Raw genomic sequence first — 18,635 nt, 5'->3', positions numbered from 1 at the left:
ACCACAGCCTTCATAATTCGTCAATAAAAATAATCAATTTTAAAAAATACACTCCCAGAAAAAAATTAGGACCCCATTTTAGAGGTTTCAAATTCTCTCAAGATTTATTGTTGCGACGGTGCATATGGCATACATGAAATGATAACATTTACACATCACCAGACTCACATGAACCCATATTAGTACATTGTGTAGCATCCACTGGTGACAATGCAAGTGCTGACTCTGGCAATTAATCGATCAAACAGATGACAAATACTATCCTAGGATACAATATGACATGCCTGCTTGACCTGTTCATGTAGCTCTGTAAGAGTTGTTGGTTGGAAGGTTCCCTGAATTACTTGTTGTCTCACAATATCCCTCACGTGCTCAACTGGGGACAGGTCCATAGATCATGCAGGCCAGGGAATTTGCTACATGCTTACAGAGCACATTGAGGTTCATGGGCAATGTGTGAGTGACTGTTATCCTGTTGGAACAACACATCACCCTCCTGTTGCAAGAATGGCAAGGGAAAGGTCTAACAACATTCTGCATCTACTGAGCACTGGTTAGCGTCCCCCCAGAAACACCAGATGTGTAGCTTGTCATACCCCAGACCATAAGGCCTGGGATAGGGCCACTGTGTCATGGACAAATGTACTCTACGAGACAACACTCACCAGGTCTACACCCGTACACGCAATCAATTATCCCTTGCAAGCATGCAGAATCTGCTTTCTTTGCTGACGACCACAGTGCGCCATTCTATCTTCCATGTGATCCTCTGATGGCACCAGTCAAGCCATGCATACCAATGCTGTGGCACGAGAGAAAGCTGTACAAGTTGCCACTAATGCCCTTACAAAATAGGTATCCTGTTGGGCATCTGTGATGTGTGGACATCCAGAACCTCATCTACAGGTGTGAGAATGTTCATGTGATCACTGATACCAGCAGCATTGCATGACTGACACAGCACATCCAACTTGTGTGGTAGTTGCCCGAAAGGACCATCCTGCCACTTGGAAAGTCACAATTCCACTGCTCTCAAACTCGCTTATATGGCTGTAGAAAGCATGAATGTGTCTCCATGGCATGGTTGACTGCTTGCTTCATACATCTGTACCACACTGAGCCTTCTGGCTGTGAGCATTCCCTATTAAAGGGTAAACTCAGAGGGCAGTCTGGTAGTTATGACACGATGCTATCTGTTAGTGGACGATGTTGAAACCATTATCAGTACATCTACTATCCTGCAGGTGGCACTGCCATCATCAGATCAAAATTGATATCATCTTTCCAGGTGTATTATTTTTTCCAGCAGTCTTACAGCGAGGATGATCACAGGAGTAGGAGACATAGGGGACGGAAATGGGTGCACAAGGAGCACAGGGCCTGGCCTCTGCAATATTGTGAGGGTTGGGGGGGGGGGGGGGGAGGGAGGGGGGAGGGAGGATGAAAAGCTATTCTAGGTATGGTGGGAAAAATGTCAGACAGAATGGAGCTCATTTCAGGGCATGATTTAACGAAATTACAGCCTAATCAAAGTAGCTAAATAATACACTGAAGACCAGAATAATACTTAGTGACAAGAGGTGGTATTCTTAAGCTACTTTTTGGAGGCATCAGCAGTACCAGGATTGGATTGATGGACTGGGAAATATGGTTTTGAATGAGGCTGGTAGGACAATTATGCCCAGTGAATGCTGAGGTGGTGTATTGATGTAAAGAGTCCAGCACACGGCGGTCCCGGGTTCGATTCCCAGTGGGGGCAGGGATTTTCTCTGCCTCGAGATGACTGGGTGTTGTGTGTCCATCATCATCATTTCATCATCATTGACTCGCAAGTTGCTGAAGTGGCATCAACTAAAAAGAACTTGCAATATGGCAGCCGAACTCCCCTGCATGGGGCCTCCCAGCCAACAATGCCATTTGATCCTTTCGTTTCATTTTTTCTTTATCTGAACAAATACATTTGTGTTGAATGTTAAGGCTGTATGACAAGGAACATTTAACATGGAAAGGATGGAAACTGTCAAAATGAAGCCACATATACAATGGATATTCAGCAGCATCAAGATAAGTGACATCATGATCATGTCTACAAATCACTTTACATCCATAGGCACACCGTAACAGTGTCTTTATGGACATAACTTTGCATCATAGTAGAGAGGGTCCTTGACAGTGCAAAGTTGACTAAGTTCACCACAAAGGACAACATAGCTTTGTAATCGGGTGGCCACTAGTCAAGTTAATATTCAGCAGCAGATGAACATGTACAGAAGGGAGTTGGCATAGAGGGAGATGACATCAATAGTGATAAATAAGGCTTGTGATGGGAGCAGAAAAGGCTCAGATTTCAGATGATCTAGGAAGTGGTTGGTGTCTTTAATATAGGATGGAAGTTCCTGTACTATAAGTTGAAGGTGCTGATCAACTAAGGCAGATATACATTCGATGGGTTCTTTGAAGCCAGCAACTATGGGGCAGCCAGGTGATTGGATTTTGTGGACCTTAGGAAGAAGTTCTATGGGCTGAGGTGTAAGTGCCTATGAGCAGACTGAGGTTTTAAGGAGTGAATGCAGTTCATTTTGCATCACAGGGATGGGGTCTTGATGGCAGATGCTGTATATAGAGGTGTCAGACAGTTGGCGTGGATCGTCATTTACATACACCCATCTGTCAAGTATCACAGTGGTGGATCCCTTGTATTCTGGGAGAATAATGACAGAGTCATCACCTTTTTGGGAATGAAGAGCCTGGAGTTCTGCAGAGGACAGGTTAGAGTTATGTTGCAGGGACCGGAGAAAGGGTTGTGAAGCAATGCTAGATGTTAGGAGTTCTTGAAAGGCCTGTAAGAGGTGATTTTGAGGCAGAGGTGGTGGATCACACTGGGGTAGTGGTTGTAACTGTTCAATGCATGACTAAATGATGGTTTAGGACTCAAAGTGGAGCCCTTGGTTAATACAGATAATTCAGGAGGGGAGAGTACTTTGGATGGAAAGTTGAGAGCACAGTACTTTTGTGACTGGTTCTTGTAATTATGAGTTATTACTGGTCTGGGAAGCACTGGTGAAGGCTATGTGATGTTAAGGAAGTTGGCCAAGCTCAGTTTGTGGGAGAGGAGTGGTGGTTGATGACGCGACTCTTTGGGGTGCTGCAGAGGGACAGGAAGGGAGTTTTAGAGAAGGTAGGATAGCTTTTTGAGGTGAAGTCTGGCATGTTATTGCAGTCTGAAGTTGGCCTGGTGGATGATACTACCCACAGAACATATCCTATTACATTATCCTATATAATTAGATTGATGCACTTCAGTCATAGCCTTCCCGTAGTTCAATTTTCATTGAAATATCCATTTCTAATTGTTTTTAGGAGCCCTTAACGTCTCAACAGATAAACAAGCAAATATTCCTTATCTCATACATTTGATTATTCAACCCCCCCCCCCCCCCCCCCCCCCGAAACCAAGCTGATAAGCTGATTTTCTGAGCATGAGTGTTCACTTCTTCCATGGGGTGAAGTTGTTATTTCTGATTCACGGACAACTAGTGTAAGTGTTTGGTAATTTTCCTATTTTAATCCTTTCTTCTTTTTACGAGTGGAAATTAAAATGTTTGTGTGAAGATCTGTGAACAATTTCCTGTTTCATATATAAACATGTAAAAGTATATAACTGGTACGGCACAACCACTCACCCAACTTTTTTTTCCCCCGAGACATCAGCAGAAGCCAGAATCAATATACAGGGGTAGAATACATTCAGTACCATCTGTGTGTGTTTCCCAGAATACACATATGATCTACTTTCGCCAGTCAAACAGGTTGTGCTTTTCTCTCAGTTATAAAGGTTACTGGGCATTCTTTGTCTGTTAAGGATGAGAAGCCATCTATCAATTGTTTTGCAAGATGTAATTGACACTTCAACAGATTTTGGTATCTTTCTTGTCCTTTATTCATTTTTTACAATGTAAAGGCATTTACAGTTGCCACATCTAGTAGAAAGTAAAGAACCCAATGTCACCTCTTACGAAAATGTCAGCATAATGTGTTATGTTCTCTTAACTGATTGATGTGATTACACCTCCAATTATATTACTGTATATTGCTACAACAGTTCGACAACTATTACTGCTGATAGTACCATCCCTAGTCTTCCTTGAGATACGTGCGGTATCAATAGTATTCTCTGCAGTTGTCAAAATAGTGATAGGTTTGTTGTCCATCCATTTTATAGCAGCACTATCACTTTTGCATTGGAGCTGAAATTCTCCTCATTTAAAGGTAGATTACTTTGTCACTACTGAAGGCAGTACTTTCACATTTGCTCTCACTGTGCCTACAGAACAGATACCATTGCTCAACAACATTTGCATCAGATTCACAGTGGGGAGGAAGTTGCCAAATACTGCAACACTGCCACTATGTTTCAGGTCTTGGACCAGACTCTGCCAGAGAAATTTCTGTTGACCAATCATCTGATTTTCTAGTGTACATATAAATTTTGTGACATAACATGTCTGAGTCAGCTAAACACCACGCTATGTGTCCTCATTTGCCTGTTTCATGGGTGTATACCAGTTGAGTGATGCCCATCTCTTGAAAGGAATAATGCTTTCATCAACAGCCAACACATTACTGGCAGTATATGGCTTACAAAGCATGTTGTTCAGAAAGATTATATGAGGTGTGACCTTATGAAATTCATCATGATTTGGATGCCCTCTGGGATGATTCATCCTATGATCATTTATGAGAATAGTTTGACATGTGTTTTTGAAACTAATTCATGTCATATGCTTCAATATATGAGGCTGACAGAGAGCAGGTACTGTACTATAGTAGTACACTCCTTGTGGTAATGCAACGATATCAATCAACACATTTATACCAATCCAGGTATAACTTGGCTACAGATAATTCAGGGTGTATACGGGGACAAGGAAATAAAATTCCCGGATTTCATCCGGATATCCCGTTTAAAAAATATGCTTTTTCTCGGGCGAATATACACTTTTTCCATGCTAAGTGAAAGTAGGTTTTCAGTAGATTTTCCCTCGGAACTGCAAAACTTATCAATCCTTTGAATGGTTAACGTTTTATACAATCACGTAGAACTTCTGGGAAAAAAAGAAAAGACGGGGGAGAGAAGTATGGAGAGACTTTTAATTAAAAAAATGAAAGAAGTTTTGGAAGGACCTTTGATTTGCAGCAACATGTACGCTGCATATTTTCGTAATACGAAAGTATAAATTCGAATTGCACCAAACACAGTGCGTTAGTTTCCAGAGCGTTTAAACCGAGGTTGCGATGTCCTTTTGTAAGCGAGTCATATCTCAAGCCACGAGGTCTCGCCAGCCGATGACAGCAGCTATTCAGAGCATAGGACACGTGTTATAGTCAGCCAATAGCAAGATCACTGGTTACATAGCGCGAACACACAAGAGGAAAAGTTAACGGTTTACATTAATGTACACAGTACCGTATATCTACAAGAAAAGCTAAGCTTTCACATATAATATTGGTCTCTAAGATTAACACGCTACAACAGAAGTTAAGCTTTCACATGTAATATTGATCCCTTTTGCGTGTGTTATACTTTAAGATACATCACACAACTGTGCCAGTAAATTTAAAATTATGACATAAATGCCTCGGCTCGAAATTCTTGTAAGTAGCTGGTTGTCAAACTGTTCAGTTTCGAACACTCTGTGGAATACCCATCCCACTTTCTCACACGTAAGTTATTTAATCTTGCGTAAAAAGAAATTTACTTTGAAAGTAACGCTTTTCTAACCACCGTTCGCAGTACTATCCGGAGACTGTTAGAAATAGGTTCCATTTACCAGTTGCCAGAGAGCGCCAGAAAACAGGCATTATTGTGCGTGTGCAACTGCAGTGGTGTAGGAAGCCTGCATGTTCGTGTGTATAAAGCACTAAGAGAGCTTACATTACACCATAAAAGAAACAGGGCATCAGAGGATACTCCAAAGAGCATTGGAATTTCGTGAACCATACTAAAATGCATAATTCGGCTTGAAGTGCAAATTGGCTTTTTCCAGATTCACAATGAAGTAGGTCCCATCTGATATTAAGCTTTTCGGTGTGGTTTTTGGGATGTAAATTTTTTTGGAGTACCAGTACTCTACGATCTCATTTTCGGTTCTTTATTATGGCATAATGCCATACATGGCAGAAGATGATAACGTGCAGTTGAAATTGCACTTGAAATTCAGCGAACAGTTGGAACTAGCCAATACTGTAGAATGAAACACTTCGTTTCAAATAAAATGATTTCCTCAGCGGAAAGATTAATAAGGCCAAATTTCTTTAGTAAACTTGCAAAAATAACTTCATTGTTCTGCAAGGCGATTAATGCTTGACTGCTCCTAACTTGGAAATAAAATAAAATCAGAAAATTGAAATTAATAATGTATTTTTGCACTCCGTAATTATGTGAATGTATTTTAATTCAGTTGATAGCTCCCGGCCACAGAAATCTGTTTTGTTTTCATTTGACGTGGGAGCTGTACACGAAGAGAAGCACCGAAATCACTTAACGTAAACACGGGTCACGTGGAGACTAACCCCTTCCCCACTACAACTCAGACAACTCTGTGAAAGCGCGAATTTGGCAGCTATGGCACGCGAGTAAAATTTTTCTCGTTTGCATCTGGCTGCTTGCTGCGACTACCGATACAGCTAATAGCCAAACTTCAAGTAGTGGAAGACGGGAGAAGGTACTGCTTATACACGATCAAATGCGCATGCGCAACAGACCGCTGGCAACTGGTCAAACGAACCTAATGTGAACAGTTGTGACGTCATGCTCATAGCAAGCAGTTTATTGTTACGAAGAATTACAGTCTGCGCCCTACGGCCTTTGACATATTTTTGCTATTTGCACATGCTTGCGCGTGCACGGTGTTTTGTTGTTGTAAATTGCACTTTTCCTTTGCCACGAAAGATTTATTTTTTTCCTTCTCGTTTATATTTTATTGCTGCAGTATCATTCTCCAGTAGCAGGAAACAATAACATTCTTTGCTAGAGAATCAATTCTGCAGTCAAAATTACAAAAATTTAACTGAAAGCTAAAACAATGACAAATTCCCGGAATTCCGAAAAATTCCCGGGTTTTTCCCGATTTTCTCCCGAATGAAAAAATTGCCGGGTTTTTCCCGGATTTTCCGGTTGTGCCAGTCGTATACACCCTGTAATTTTTCCAGTTGTTTGTCATCTCACTGACAGTCTGACAATTTTTTGCCTCAACTGCTCTGCATACGAATTTTTCCCCAGAACCACATGTTCTAACATCTCAGTAGTAAATAAAGAAAGGAAGTAGTGTTTTTCTCCATTGTATTCTGTCAATGAGCAACTGACAACTGTTTCTCCTACTGAATCAAACAAGTTGAAAACATATGCCTCATTCCTCTTTTGTCGACCTCACTTCTTTACTTAAAGTACGATCACTAGAAATCTCAAGATCCACAGCACAGACACAGTTTCAACTGTTACTGTTACTAGGCTGTGGAACCAAACATCAGTTGGGGTCCTGCACAATGTCTGAAATGGATTCATCATTTTTTCACCAGTTTCTGTTTCAGAATCCTCAGAATTGGCAGGAAGTGAAAATATGAACTCTGATGACTTTACTGGCATGTATTTCTTTGTACAGACTTGCTTCTTTGAAGTAAGGGTTTAATAGCACGTCAGATTTGTAACTATTGTGATGCATCAACTATAGGGTACCCTAAACCTTTAGGGTCAAAATTATACATGTGGAAGAGGGTGCTAAACTGAGTAATTTAAGATAAGACACTATGGTTAGAAATTAATATTTAGTTTTTTAAATGAAATAAACAACCCACACCTTACAGGAACCATTAACAGTCGTGACTACCAGTCTACTACACTGCAACAGTGCACGCACTTCTGCCATCCTCTCATAAACATAATCGATGACTGTCGTACATCGTAAGAGGCAGCTAGGATCCTAGTAACCAGCTCGTTTCCACTTTAATGCAACATAACTGGAAAAAGTCAAACAGGGATATATCACTGTCTCCAGATAGTGTCAATGACTATCAATGCAGAAAGACAAGCAGTTAACAAACTCATGTGTCACACACATTGCTCATTTAACCTCACAGTGCCTGAAATATTCATTTTTTACCATGGTGTCCTGGTTCCAAAACAATCATTTTAGGAACCTTTACTGTCACGTAAGTCTGATACTACCAAGTATATAATAATTTTCCTCAGAACAACATAATGAAATAAATTAAGAAGTGTTTCTATCATTACACTGCAGCAGAAGAAAGGCAATTTTTCATAAAAAAATGAATCATTTCAATCGTTTATGGAATATTTACACTACAATAACACTGAAAGAGTGAAGTTACATAATGAAGTAGATTTTAATTATGAAGAGAATGTAAAGAGCAAATGTTTTTACAATAATTGGTGATGGCAAACCTCTCCAGTAACTTCTAGTTGGTGTGCTAGCTCACGCAAATGTTCTTCTCCAGCCAAGGGATTGACACGATCACGGAGAGCAGCAACAAACTGAGACCAAGGCATCACTGGAAAGGGCAGCAGGCGACGAGCTTGTGATAACCATGACAGGGATGCCTCGAGGAATCCTGTCCAGCGTGGAACCTCCTGTAGGTTACCAAATTTAAACATGTTTATTTGTCTTCAACTACATATTCTTCATGCATATGTTTTCTCTTCTGTTTGCCTAGTTTCCCAATATTGTAGCTGATCTGAACCTGATGCAAGATATCTGGGATGCTATGGGGAACCAGCTCCATGCCTATAAACAACTGATCCATAATCTGTAGGTTTTGCGTGACCTGTGCATTGACATCTGGTGCCATATACCTGCAGAAAACTACCAAGGGTTTACCAAATCCCAGGCATGCAGAATCACTGCATTGTGTTCCTAAGGTGAATTGACAACAAAGAACAATATTCACAATGGGGCTGCGTCATGGCTGCTGCAATGTTTTTCTTAACAATAAACAAATCACTTTAAATTAATCTCACTGGTTCTCTTTTAATTTCAGGATTTGTTACGCTATGATGAAGAACTGAAGCTAGAATGTCCAGTAAAGTGATTTATGTTACAACAAGGGAAAAATCTGGGAAAAATATTACAAATTCTCTTAAGATAACTGTGTCTTCAACTTCTTCTTTGTGTTTTGCTCACGAAGAGATCTGGGTAAGAAACTGAAAAACAGTAGTAATTTTTTATAAACATGGGTAATATACAGAATTTTTGAAGAGAAAAACTAAATGGAACACGTCAAGGCAGTTCTAATATGTGCAAAACATAATCTTAGGCCACAGCAATTGACCTTGCCAGAGGTATGTTTATACTATGAATATAATTAAACATACAGTGAATTATTGCAAACAGGTCAATGAGAGGAGAAAAGGGTAACAGTTTTATCAATGAAGAACCACTCAACCTGGTTAAATAAGAAGACTATTTGCTTCAATGGCCAAAAGCTGTATTTGGACATACATCAACTTTTTGTCACACTTTCATTAATAAGAGTATCCATTCCAGCTTTCTCTGAATTGTATCCTAATTCCACCTACAGTCAACATTAAATTTATTTCACTGAATATTTTCATTCACTTTGGAAGACTCATTTAGTGTCACTATGGACAGCTATTACTTAAATCAGTTTTATGACACCACATCAAAATATCATTTTACAGCAGTTTTTTATGTTACAAGAATCCTATATAGTTTCATTTATTAACAGAGATAAAACTTTATTCTATGCAGTATCACGTTTGTTTTCACACTGTAATTATTTTTGAGCCATTTTACTGATATAACACTGTTAAAACTTAAAACTTGTTCAACTATGAGCAGCCTTGTTAAAGAAAAAGCACTCAGCGTATATGCCTGGGGGCATCATTCAACATGTTGAATGTGCAACCAAATGCAGACTGTGGCACAAATTGGAACAAATGATGCCTGTTGTCTGAGCTCTGATTTGGTACTTGGATGATTGCAGTGACTGGTAGAGAAGTCTGAGAAGACCAGCTTTGCACATAAAGTTTCCAAAACTAACAATTTGTAGTACTGTCCCAGAACTGATCATGAACCCCTAGTTCTGAGTGGAGTGAAAGGATTGAACCAGAGACTTCAAAGGTTCTGTGAGAATCTAGACAGCCACTTCCTAGATTTGCACCACGAGCTGATAACCGTAGGGACCCCTTAAAGGAATCACATGTGTACTACGCATGAGAGACTATTACCCAGGTAGCTGACTGCTGTGCATAGGGAGACATGGGAGTATTAGTATATGATCCTAAGGAGTGATCCCCCACCCCACAGGCAAGAATCTTAAATTCCTAGTAGTTAACTACCAAAGCATTTGCAACAAAGCACCAGATTTTGAAGCACTCCTGAAAAGTGGTTAAGCTCATGTAATAGTAGATAAAGAAAGTTGGTTGAAACCTGAAGCTGATAGTCATAAGATCTTTGGAGTAAAATTTAAGAGTATGTCGAACGGATAGGCTACTGGGCAATGCAGGTGACGTATTTGTCACAATAGACAAGGCACTCAAATCCATCAAGAGAGAAATTAAAGCTGCATGCGAGATCGATTGGGCAAGACTCAGTATCAGCGGTGGACATAAAATTTTAATTGGATCCTTCTATTGAACACAAGATTCATATTCTGATGCAACTGCAAACTTTTTTCAGTTCACTTGTACTTAAGTTCCCCAAACATACTGTAACCACCAGTGGAGATTTTAATCACTCAACAAAAACTGGGAAAATTAAAGTTTTGTTGGTGGTGGGCATGACAAGACTTCCTGTGAAACATTACTAAATATTTTCACTCTTGAACTGATGGTTTGGAACCCCACTAATGATAGAAATGTATGAGATCTAATGGCGACAAATACACCTGACCTCTTTGAAGATGTCCATCAAATTCGGTATCTAAGACCATGAGGTGGTAGTGGGAATAATGATTACCAAAGCACAAAGGTAACCAAAAAAGTAGAAGAATGTATATGTTCATTAAACTGGATAAAAACACAATATATCATATATAAATGAGGAACTTGAACTTTTAGTGCAGGAAAGGAGCATGTAGAAGAGTTATGGTTGAAGTTCAAAAGAATAGTCGACCATGCAATGGATACATATGTACCCAGTAGAACAGTTCATAAAGTGAAGGGAACTCTCCATCATACACAGTCACTGCAAAGTAAATTCTTAAGAAACACACACGACTGCTAATAGGTGTAACAAAAAAAAAATGACAGGACTATAAACAGAGAAACACTGAATGAAACGTGTTTGGCTGTCAAGAAAGCAATGCGTGAAGCCTTTGATGATTGCACAGCAGAATTTTGTCAAATGATTTTTATGGAACCCAAAGTAATTCTTATCATATGTAAATGCCGTCAGCGACACGGAAGTAAATCACGCGCAAATGAGACAGAAACTGAAATTGATGGTAGCCAAGGAAAGCAGAAATGGCTTAACTCCATTTTCAAATTTTCCTTTTCAAATAAAATCCCACAGGAGAGTTGCCCCAATTTAACCCTTGTACCACTGAAATCATTAAAACTGAACATAGCTCCAGGGACTGATGGCATTTCTATCAGATTGTATATTGAATTTGTGGATGATTTAGCCCTTCTTTCAGTTATATCGTGCCTCCTGATCTGACTCTGAGGACAGCTGCCAGAGACGGCAGGTGAAGCCAACTGCAGAGAACACTGAAACTGGAGCAAATACTGTATATCACACAGCAGTCATGTGAAAACAAGATCACTTGAAGCAACCACTGGACCCACACTGCCACAATAAAAATGCACTTCAAGAACAATCATCTCACTTGTTCACACACTTCTGATTTGTGTAAGTATTATAGAGACTACGCCAACCTGTTGCTATTGTGGTTGGTACAAATGTCTGGATGTTTTTGGACTCTTGAATACTCTTGTTGGTGGCAGTATACACTGATCAGCCAAAACATTATGAAGGTGGGTGGGTGGTTTTGGGGGAGGAGACCAGACAGCAAGGTCATCATTCTCATCGGATTAGGGAAGGAAGGCAGCCGTGCCCTTTGAAAGGACCATCCCGGCATTTGCCTGGAGCAATTTATGGAAATCATGGAAAACCTAAACCAGGATGGCAAAACATTATGAGCACCACCTACTATCGATATAAGCCTGTCCACACGATAGCATCATCGGGCAAGGAACAACTGCTAGTCAAACACATGCACGGTGCACGTAGTATCAGTGAGTGTGCTATCCATGTGTAGACTGGGGAAGCTGCATGATCTATTTGAGTTTGACCGAGGGCAGATTATGATGGCCCAGAGGCTTGGCATGAGCATCTCAGAAACTGCATGACTTGTTGGGAGTCCCAGGAGTGCTGTGTTGAGTGTCTTCAGCACATGGCAAAAGCAAGGTGAAACCATATCCAGACGTCATGGGGTTGTGTGGCCACTTTAATATTTCTTAAATTTAAAGAACCTCTCTCACACCGGCCTGATTTAGCTTCACTGATCAGGATAGTAAAAACATGTGTATATTAAGGGAATTTTCATTGACAATGGAGGCTTATCACATTCACACAGTTCAATACTGTTCTGTCCTGATTAAATTAAGCTTAACTTATATTCCATAAGGCAGTGAAGCAATTTCGAAGTCTCGGTGCGACGAAAATTGTGAGTCGATCTCCTGGAAACATTTGTAATAATTATTAACTTTCGGTGATCACATGGGGAAGACCGGAGATCTGCTGGTAAGACCGTGTTAGCCTATTTATTTGAAGTACCTGGATATCTTGAGCATTCAAAACGGCAGGTTCGTCCAGTGTAAATCAGACGTTCCCCACTGATCCCGTGCAACACAGCGTAGTAAGCAGACACTGTCAATAATAATAATCCGTTAAATAATACGCGAACACACTTACTTTAGTTTCGTTCATGTATTAAATTCCTTCTCATACAGAATCTCATCAAGATAGCGACTCGCTCAACAATACGTACATATATTTTCTTCTTTCACGACTAATCGGCAAGAAGTTCCTATTCTTTTCATAAGAGAAAACATAGATAGCAGAGAAGCTATTCCATGGAGTAAATGGATGCTCCAAGGAATAATTGGGCTTGAAACTACTTTGCATTGATAATCGGTAAGATAAGAAGAGATATTTCGAGATATGTACTGAGTTATATAATTTATAAAATTTCTGAAAATATCGCGGAGAGACCGCTGCAAGAGACATTACACCACCCCTAATTACAGAAGTCACACATAGCTGGGCAGACTGGTAAAAAACACCAGGCAGCAAACTGTGGCAGAACTAACATCAGATGTTAATGCTGGGCAGAGTACAAGTGTATCTGAAGACACAGTGTGCCGAATTGGCATTGGACACTGGCGCAATGACAGAGCGATACATGGTCTGAAGAATGCCAATGCCTTCCTCATCATGCCGATGGGAGGGCACAAATCCATTGTCTTATGGGGGAACGGCTCCTTGACATCTGTACTGTGAGATGGAGACAAGCTGGCGGTGGCTCCATTATGCTCTAGGGAACATTCATGTGAGCATTCATGGGACCAGTGGAGCTCATGCAAGGCACCTTGACAGCTGAGCAGAATTGCACCCTATCTGCAGACCATGTATACCCTTCACAACAATCATGTTTCCGACAGCAGCGGCATTTTTCAGCAAGATAATGCAACATCTCACAATGCCAGGAGTGTGATGGAGTGATTCAAGAAACACTGTAGTGAGTTCCAATTGACGTGCTGGCCCCCAACTCATCAGATCAGAACCCGATCAAACACATCTGGGATATCATCATTGTTTACATGCCACAGTGTGGCACTGCTGTTACCTGAGCCAAATGTGGGCAACTAGCTATTAGGTAGGTGGTTATAATATTCTAGCTGATCAGTGTATGGTTATGGGCTGGGATTTGACCTGGTTGATTCTACTGGCCTCTTGTGTGCACTTTTTCATAAGAATTATCTCTCAGTTTTAACCATTTAAAATATGCAGTGTATCTGTAAACTGAAGTGTGAACAGAACTTGTGGTGGGGCAAGCTGTCTTTTACAGAAGAAACTCTTACCTGCTGCAGAGGATGACTAATAATCAGTTTCCCATATAGCAATGCCGTGTGATGCACAGTGATCAGATTCTGTGTATTTTGTGCGAGTTATATTACTACTAATTTCTGTATTCTGTAAATCATTAAAACATTTATAGGAAAATAACCACTCCTATGGTTGTCTGAACATTGCATTACCACTCACTTAAAAGGCTTGCTGCAGAAGAGATTATATAACATTGGGAAACAGCCTATAGTTGCTCCTTGTAACATAGTAGAGAATGGCGATCTGCTTAATCGCTCTTCAGTTAACTGATGGACTATATCATGTTCAGGCCTTGTCTCAACACAATATGACTTGAAATACTTCTGCCCAGAATTGACAGCTTTTACTCTGATACAGGAACTAAACAACATAAGCACAGTGGCAAAATGGAACTGCAAATCCATGACAACTGCCATATTTGAGTACACACTCTCCACAAAGGATGATCTAGACAAAAAATGGAGAGAACTTGAGATCTAAGTAGAACTGACAAAGGTATCCGATATCAAATGGCATCAGAGACATCCCTCTCAACTGGTTCAGCTCATATCTCACAAACTGCACATTCAAAAAATGTGTACCTCTGCCTTTACAAATTCACCATTTAACCAAGACATTCAACTTTACAACAGTCAACTATGGTGATTTTGCATAAGGTGTGCACGAAGGTTCAGTGCTTCGATCAATTCAGTTTCTTCTTTACATAAATGACTTACTGTTCAAAATCAGTGGCACTACCAGCACATTCTCTGCAGAAATGGTTATGAGATCATAACTGGAAGTACAGTTGTATTGTGTGGTTGGTTTGACATGTGCATGTCTTGTACAGGACATGATTCAAAGGACTATTTAAACAAATTTTATTGTGTACTAAGCCAGATCCCCTACATCCTTACCATTATGTGGTTTACTGAGTGCTTGGAGTCTAACCAAAGTAAATTGACTGCAGCAGGATACATTAAGTAGTTCATCTTTTTCTTCTGTTGATCAAACAAGTAATAGCTATTTTATATTTTAACTATGTTGCCCTTCATATGTATTTCAGATCATCTCTCGAAAATTGTGGGGGTGGGGGTGGGTGGTTAGTGTTTAACGTCCCATCGACAACAAGGTCATTAGAGACGGAGCGCAAGCTCGGGTTAGGGAAGGATTGGGAAGGAAAGTGGCCGTGCCCTTTCAAAGGAACCATCCCGGCATTTGCCTGAAACGATTTAGGGAAATCACGGAAAACCTAAATCAGGATGGCTGGAGACGGGATTGAACCGTCGTCCTCACGAATGCGAGTCCAGTGTGCTAACCACTGCGCCACCTCGCTCGGTCCCTCGAAAATGGTATCACAGCCAAAAAGTGCAGTAATGGAAGCAAAACAGAGAGTTATTTATGTCCACATGTCAGCCAGTGTGACAGAATGTTATCATTCTGACATTCACCATACCAACAACTGAAATAACAGGATAATAATATTCAGTATCAAAACAACAACACACAGTAAGCTTTGAATCAAATAAAATGAAAAATTTTAAAATGAGGAATAATGCAATAGAAGTGCAGCAGCTGTGCAAAAGTGAGCATAATTTTCTGAATACATACCATAGGCGTAAAGTGTAAAATACTTTTAAAACTGAACAGTGGTCAGCCTATGCTCGAGGAAGGCTATTTTTTTAGAGTGATATTGTACATTTTTGTGTAATAGTACGACAACAGTGACAACAGAAAAACAATTTTTCAAAACTACAAATAGTAAGGTGTTGTCAACAAAGATACACATCTAATGTTGGTGAAATGATAACAACAACAAAATTTTATCGTCTTGCTATTTTGCTTGGTGATTCCCACATAAAGCAGTACCATGATTGATTTATATGGTAACGCCATCTGCATTGCCAACCTGTCAGTCATGGCAGCATGTCAGATGGCTGAAAAAAATGCATCCATGTAAAATAATTAAATAAAAATGAAGAGTAAAAAAGTGTGATCATCGAAATTTCATTCACAGCATGTTCTTTGTTGTGCAACAAGATACTACTTAACTGCAGCACCCTGCGTTCAGCAGAAGGAGACTCTATAAGCAGCGCATAACGCCCACAACTTCGTGGACGTAGGTGTGATACTGATGTCCCTTTGCCCTGAAAAATTATGCTAGTACTACCTGACACATTCAATAACTTTCTGTTTTTCTTAATGTCTATCCCCTTTAGGAATAAAATTCTAAATACATTTACAATTCAAGGGTAAATATATAATATTTCATACAACTGTGGCTAACAGATGTGAAAATATAACAGCAGCTTCATGTAAAAATCATCATTATTTGACAATAGTATGCACAATCAGATTCCACAATAATGAATGAAAAACAAATGAGACAGATTCAAAATCTCAGGTTGTACAAATTTACTAAACAAGAAACATTTATAATAAATTTACATTTACATTGCACAGACTATACACATAAAGACGTTCATTCTGAGCACTTCACTTCATTATACAGTGTGAACAGAACTCCTTGACAAACATTCACAGGTCGTAATTTGGGCCAAAGCAAGACAGATATGGCTAATAACATGGGCCCTGAGCACTTGTTCATCTTTGGTACTGTGAAACACACCTCTTCTACTGCACGCTCTTTGCTTTCCATATTTTGAGAGGAGATAGTATAGACCAAAACATGAAAAAATGTCCAGTAAACATGGTCTTTAAAATAACCTTAAGAGCTATGAGTACTTATTCAGTAGAAGAGATGTGTTTCGCAACAGCAAAGATGAACAAGTGCTCACAGTTCGTAAGTTATGCATTTTAGAGCCCAAGTTACTAGATATCCTTTTACTGTTTTGATCAATACTGGCACCTCTGAAAGTTTGTTGGTGGAGTTATGGTTCACTACGCAACAGAATACTGAATACGGTAGTTTGATGTTTCTGCTCCATTAAAATACAAGCCACATGATTAGATTTCCTCCCACACCCCTCATAAAACATGTAATTATAGTTACCTGTGATTGCCAGATGACACTTTTTTTGACAGAGAAATAAAGACCATCCCACAGGATAATCAACAATAGCAGCAAAATGCTTGGTGTAAAGTGAAATTTAAAAAAAAAAAAAAAAAAAAAATACTTTTAAGTCGCTAAACAAGAGTAACTTGGGCGCAATGCACATACAAAATAATGTGTTGTTGTGTAAGACAATTAGAACAATAATCATAAATGAGAAACAGCAGTTTTTAATTCATTCTGCATGAGGAGGTGGAAAGAGTGCGAAAAAGGAGGGGAGATGCAAGGTTGGGAAAAACTGGGAAAAGGAAGAATATATCAATCAGGACTTAGTTGGAGAGGGCTAAACAGCTGCTAAGTGGACTAACTGTCAACAACTGATTGCAGCTGGCAATATTTTACATCCTAAAAATCTCATTAAGACTTTGCTTGAGAGAATACATGATAAACAAGAGAAAATACTTGAAGGAATTGCAGGTTGTATTGAGAAAAGAAACTGAAGTGTGTTAATAAGTAATTTGTTGTTGTTGTACAAACAGTGGTATAAGTAAACATAAAGTCATAATCTAATGGAGAAAAAAATGATAAGAAAGGAGAGAAGAATCAAAGAAAAGAGAAAGGGAAAATAAAGTCTTATCTAGCAAAAATTCTTTTCTATGCAATCCTTTGATATTTTGCATCTACAATGATGAGCGAACTCAACCAGTATGTTCAAGTAGGAATGGGAAGATGACACACAACAGCATGTCAAGAATTTCACCTTTCTGACTGGGCTGAAGGAACTTTGATTTGCCATAGAGGATTGCATTTGTTATCAGTACTTAATGTTATGGCTCTGAACAGTTTTCTCACAAAAGTTTTGGCTGAAGTACAAGTTAATAGTCTGCAGAATGGTACATTAGTAGAGAGTACAGATAATGAAAAAAGTGTTCAATTGTTCTTACATGGTTATAAGCAAATGTGCAGTAGCCACCAGAAAGATCGCGGGAGGCGCACATCGGCAAGGCGCGTCACAGACGGTAGTTGCCGCAAATAGAGTCCCGTCCACCAGAGGGCACACGAGAATTTGGCCGCGACCTCTGCCAGCGGAACAACAACAACAACTCAGGCAGCATGGATCGTGTCCAGTCAGTTCACATCGGGCATAGCTATGAGACAGTTCCCTGTCTACTCTGAAGTGCGACGGAAAACGTGAACTGTGTTACTACACAATTGGCGACGAGTAGGGTCGTTCTTTCGCGTGTTGCGTCGTTGTTCCGGTTTCGCAGCTTATCCGCGGCATGGAGGATTTAGTGTCGGTTTTGGTTGAGCAGCAGACGGAGCTCATGGCCACCATGAAACAAGTGCTTCCAGAGTTGCTCTCCACGCCGTCTGCTCCAGCGCCGTTCCCTCCTCTCTTTCCCCCGTATCACGAGATGGTGGAGGACTGGGACGCGTATGAACATCGCCTTCGGCAGCATTTCCAGGTGTTTCATGTTGCCGATGTGGAGGTATGT

General features: G+C 40.0%; 1 protein-coding gene across 1 annotated transcript in view; it reads right to left on the bottom strand.

Moving 5' to 3' along the window:
- The window catches only part of LOC126474959 (death-associated protein kinase dapk-1-like), a 314,370-nt gene that overhangs the window by 61,041 nt on the left and 234,694 nt on the right, over positions 1 to 18,635 (bottom strand). The window contains exon 18 of the mRNA XM_050102484.1: positions 8,462 to 8,647. Coding sequence (XP_049958441.1) covers positions 8,462 to 8,647 — 186 coding nt within the window. The remainder of the gene's footprint in view (positions 1 to 8,461; positions 8,648 to 18,635) is intronic.

The sequence above is a fragment of the Schistocerca serialis genome, chromosome 4, assembly GCF_023864345.2.
Source record: "Schistocerca serialis cubense isolate TAMUIC-IGC-003099 chromosome 4, iqSchSeri2.2, whole genome shotgun sequence".
NCBI classification, from domain to species: Eukaryota; Metazoa; Arthropoda; class Insecta; order Orthoptera; family Acrididae; genus Schistocerca; species Schistocerca serialis.
Note: the sequence above shows the minus strand (reverse complement) of the source record. Positions and strands in the feature narration are given on the sequence as shown.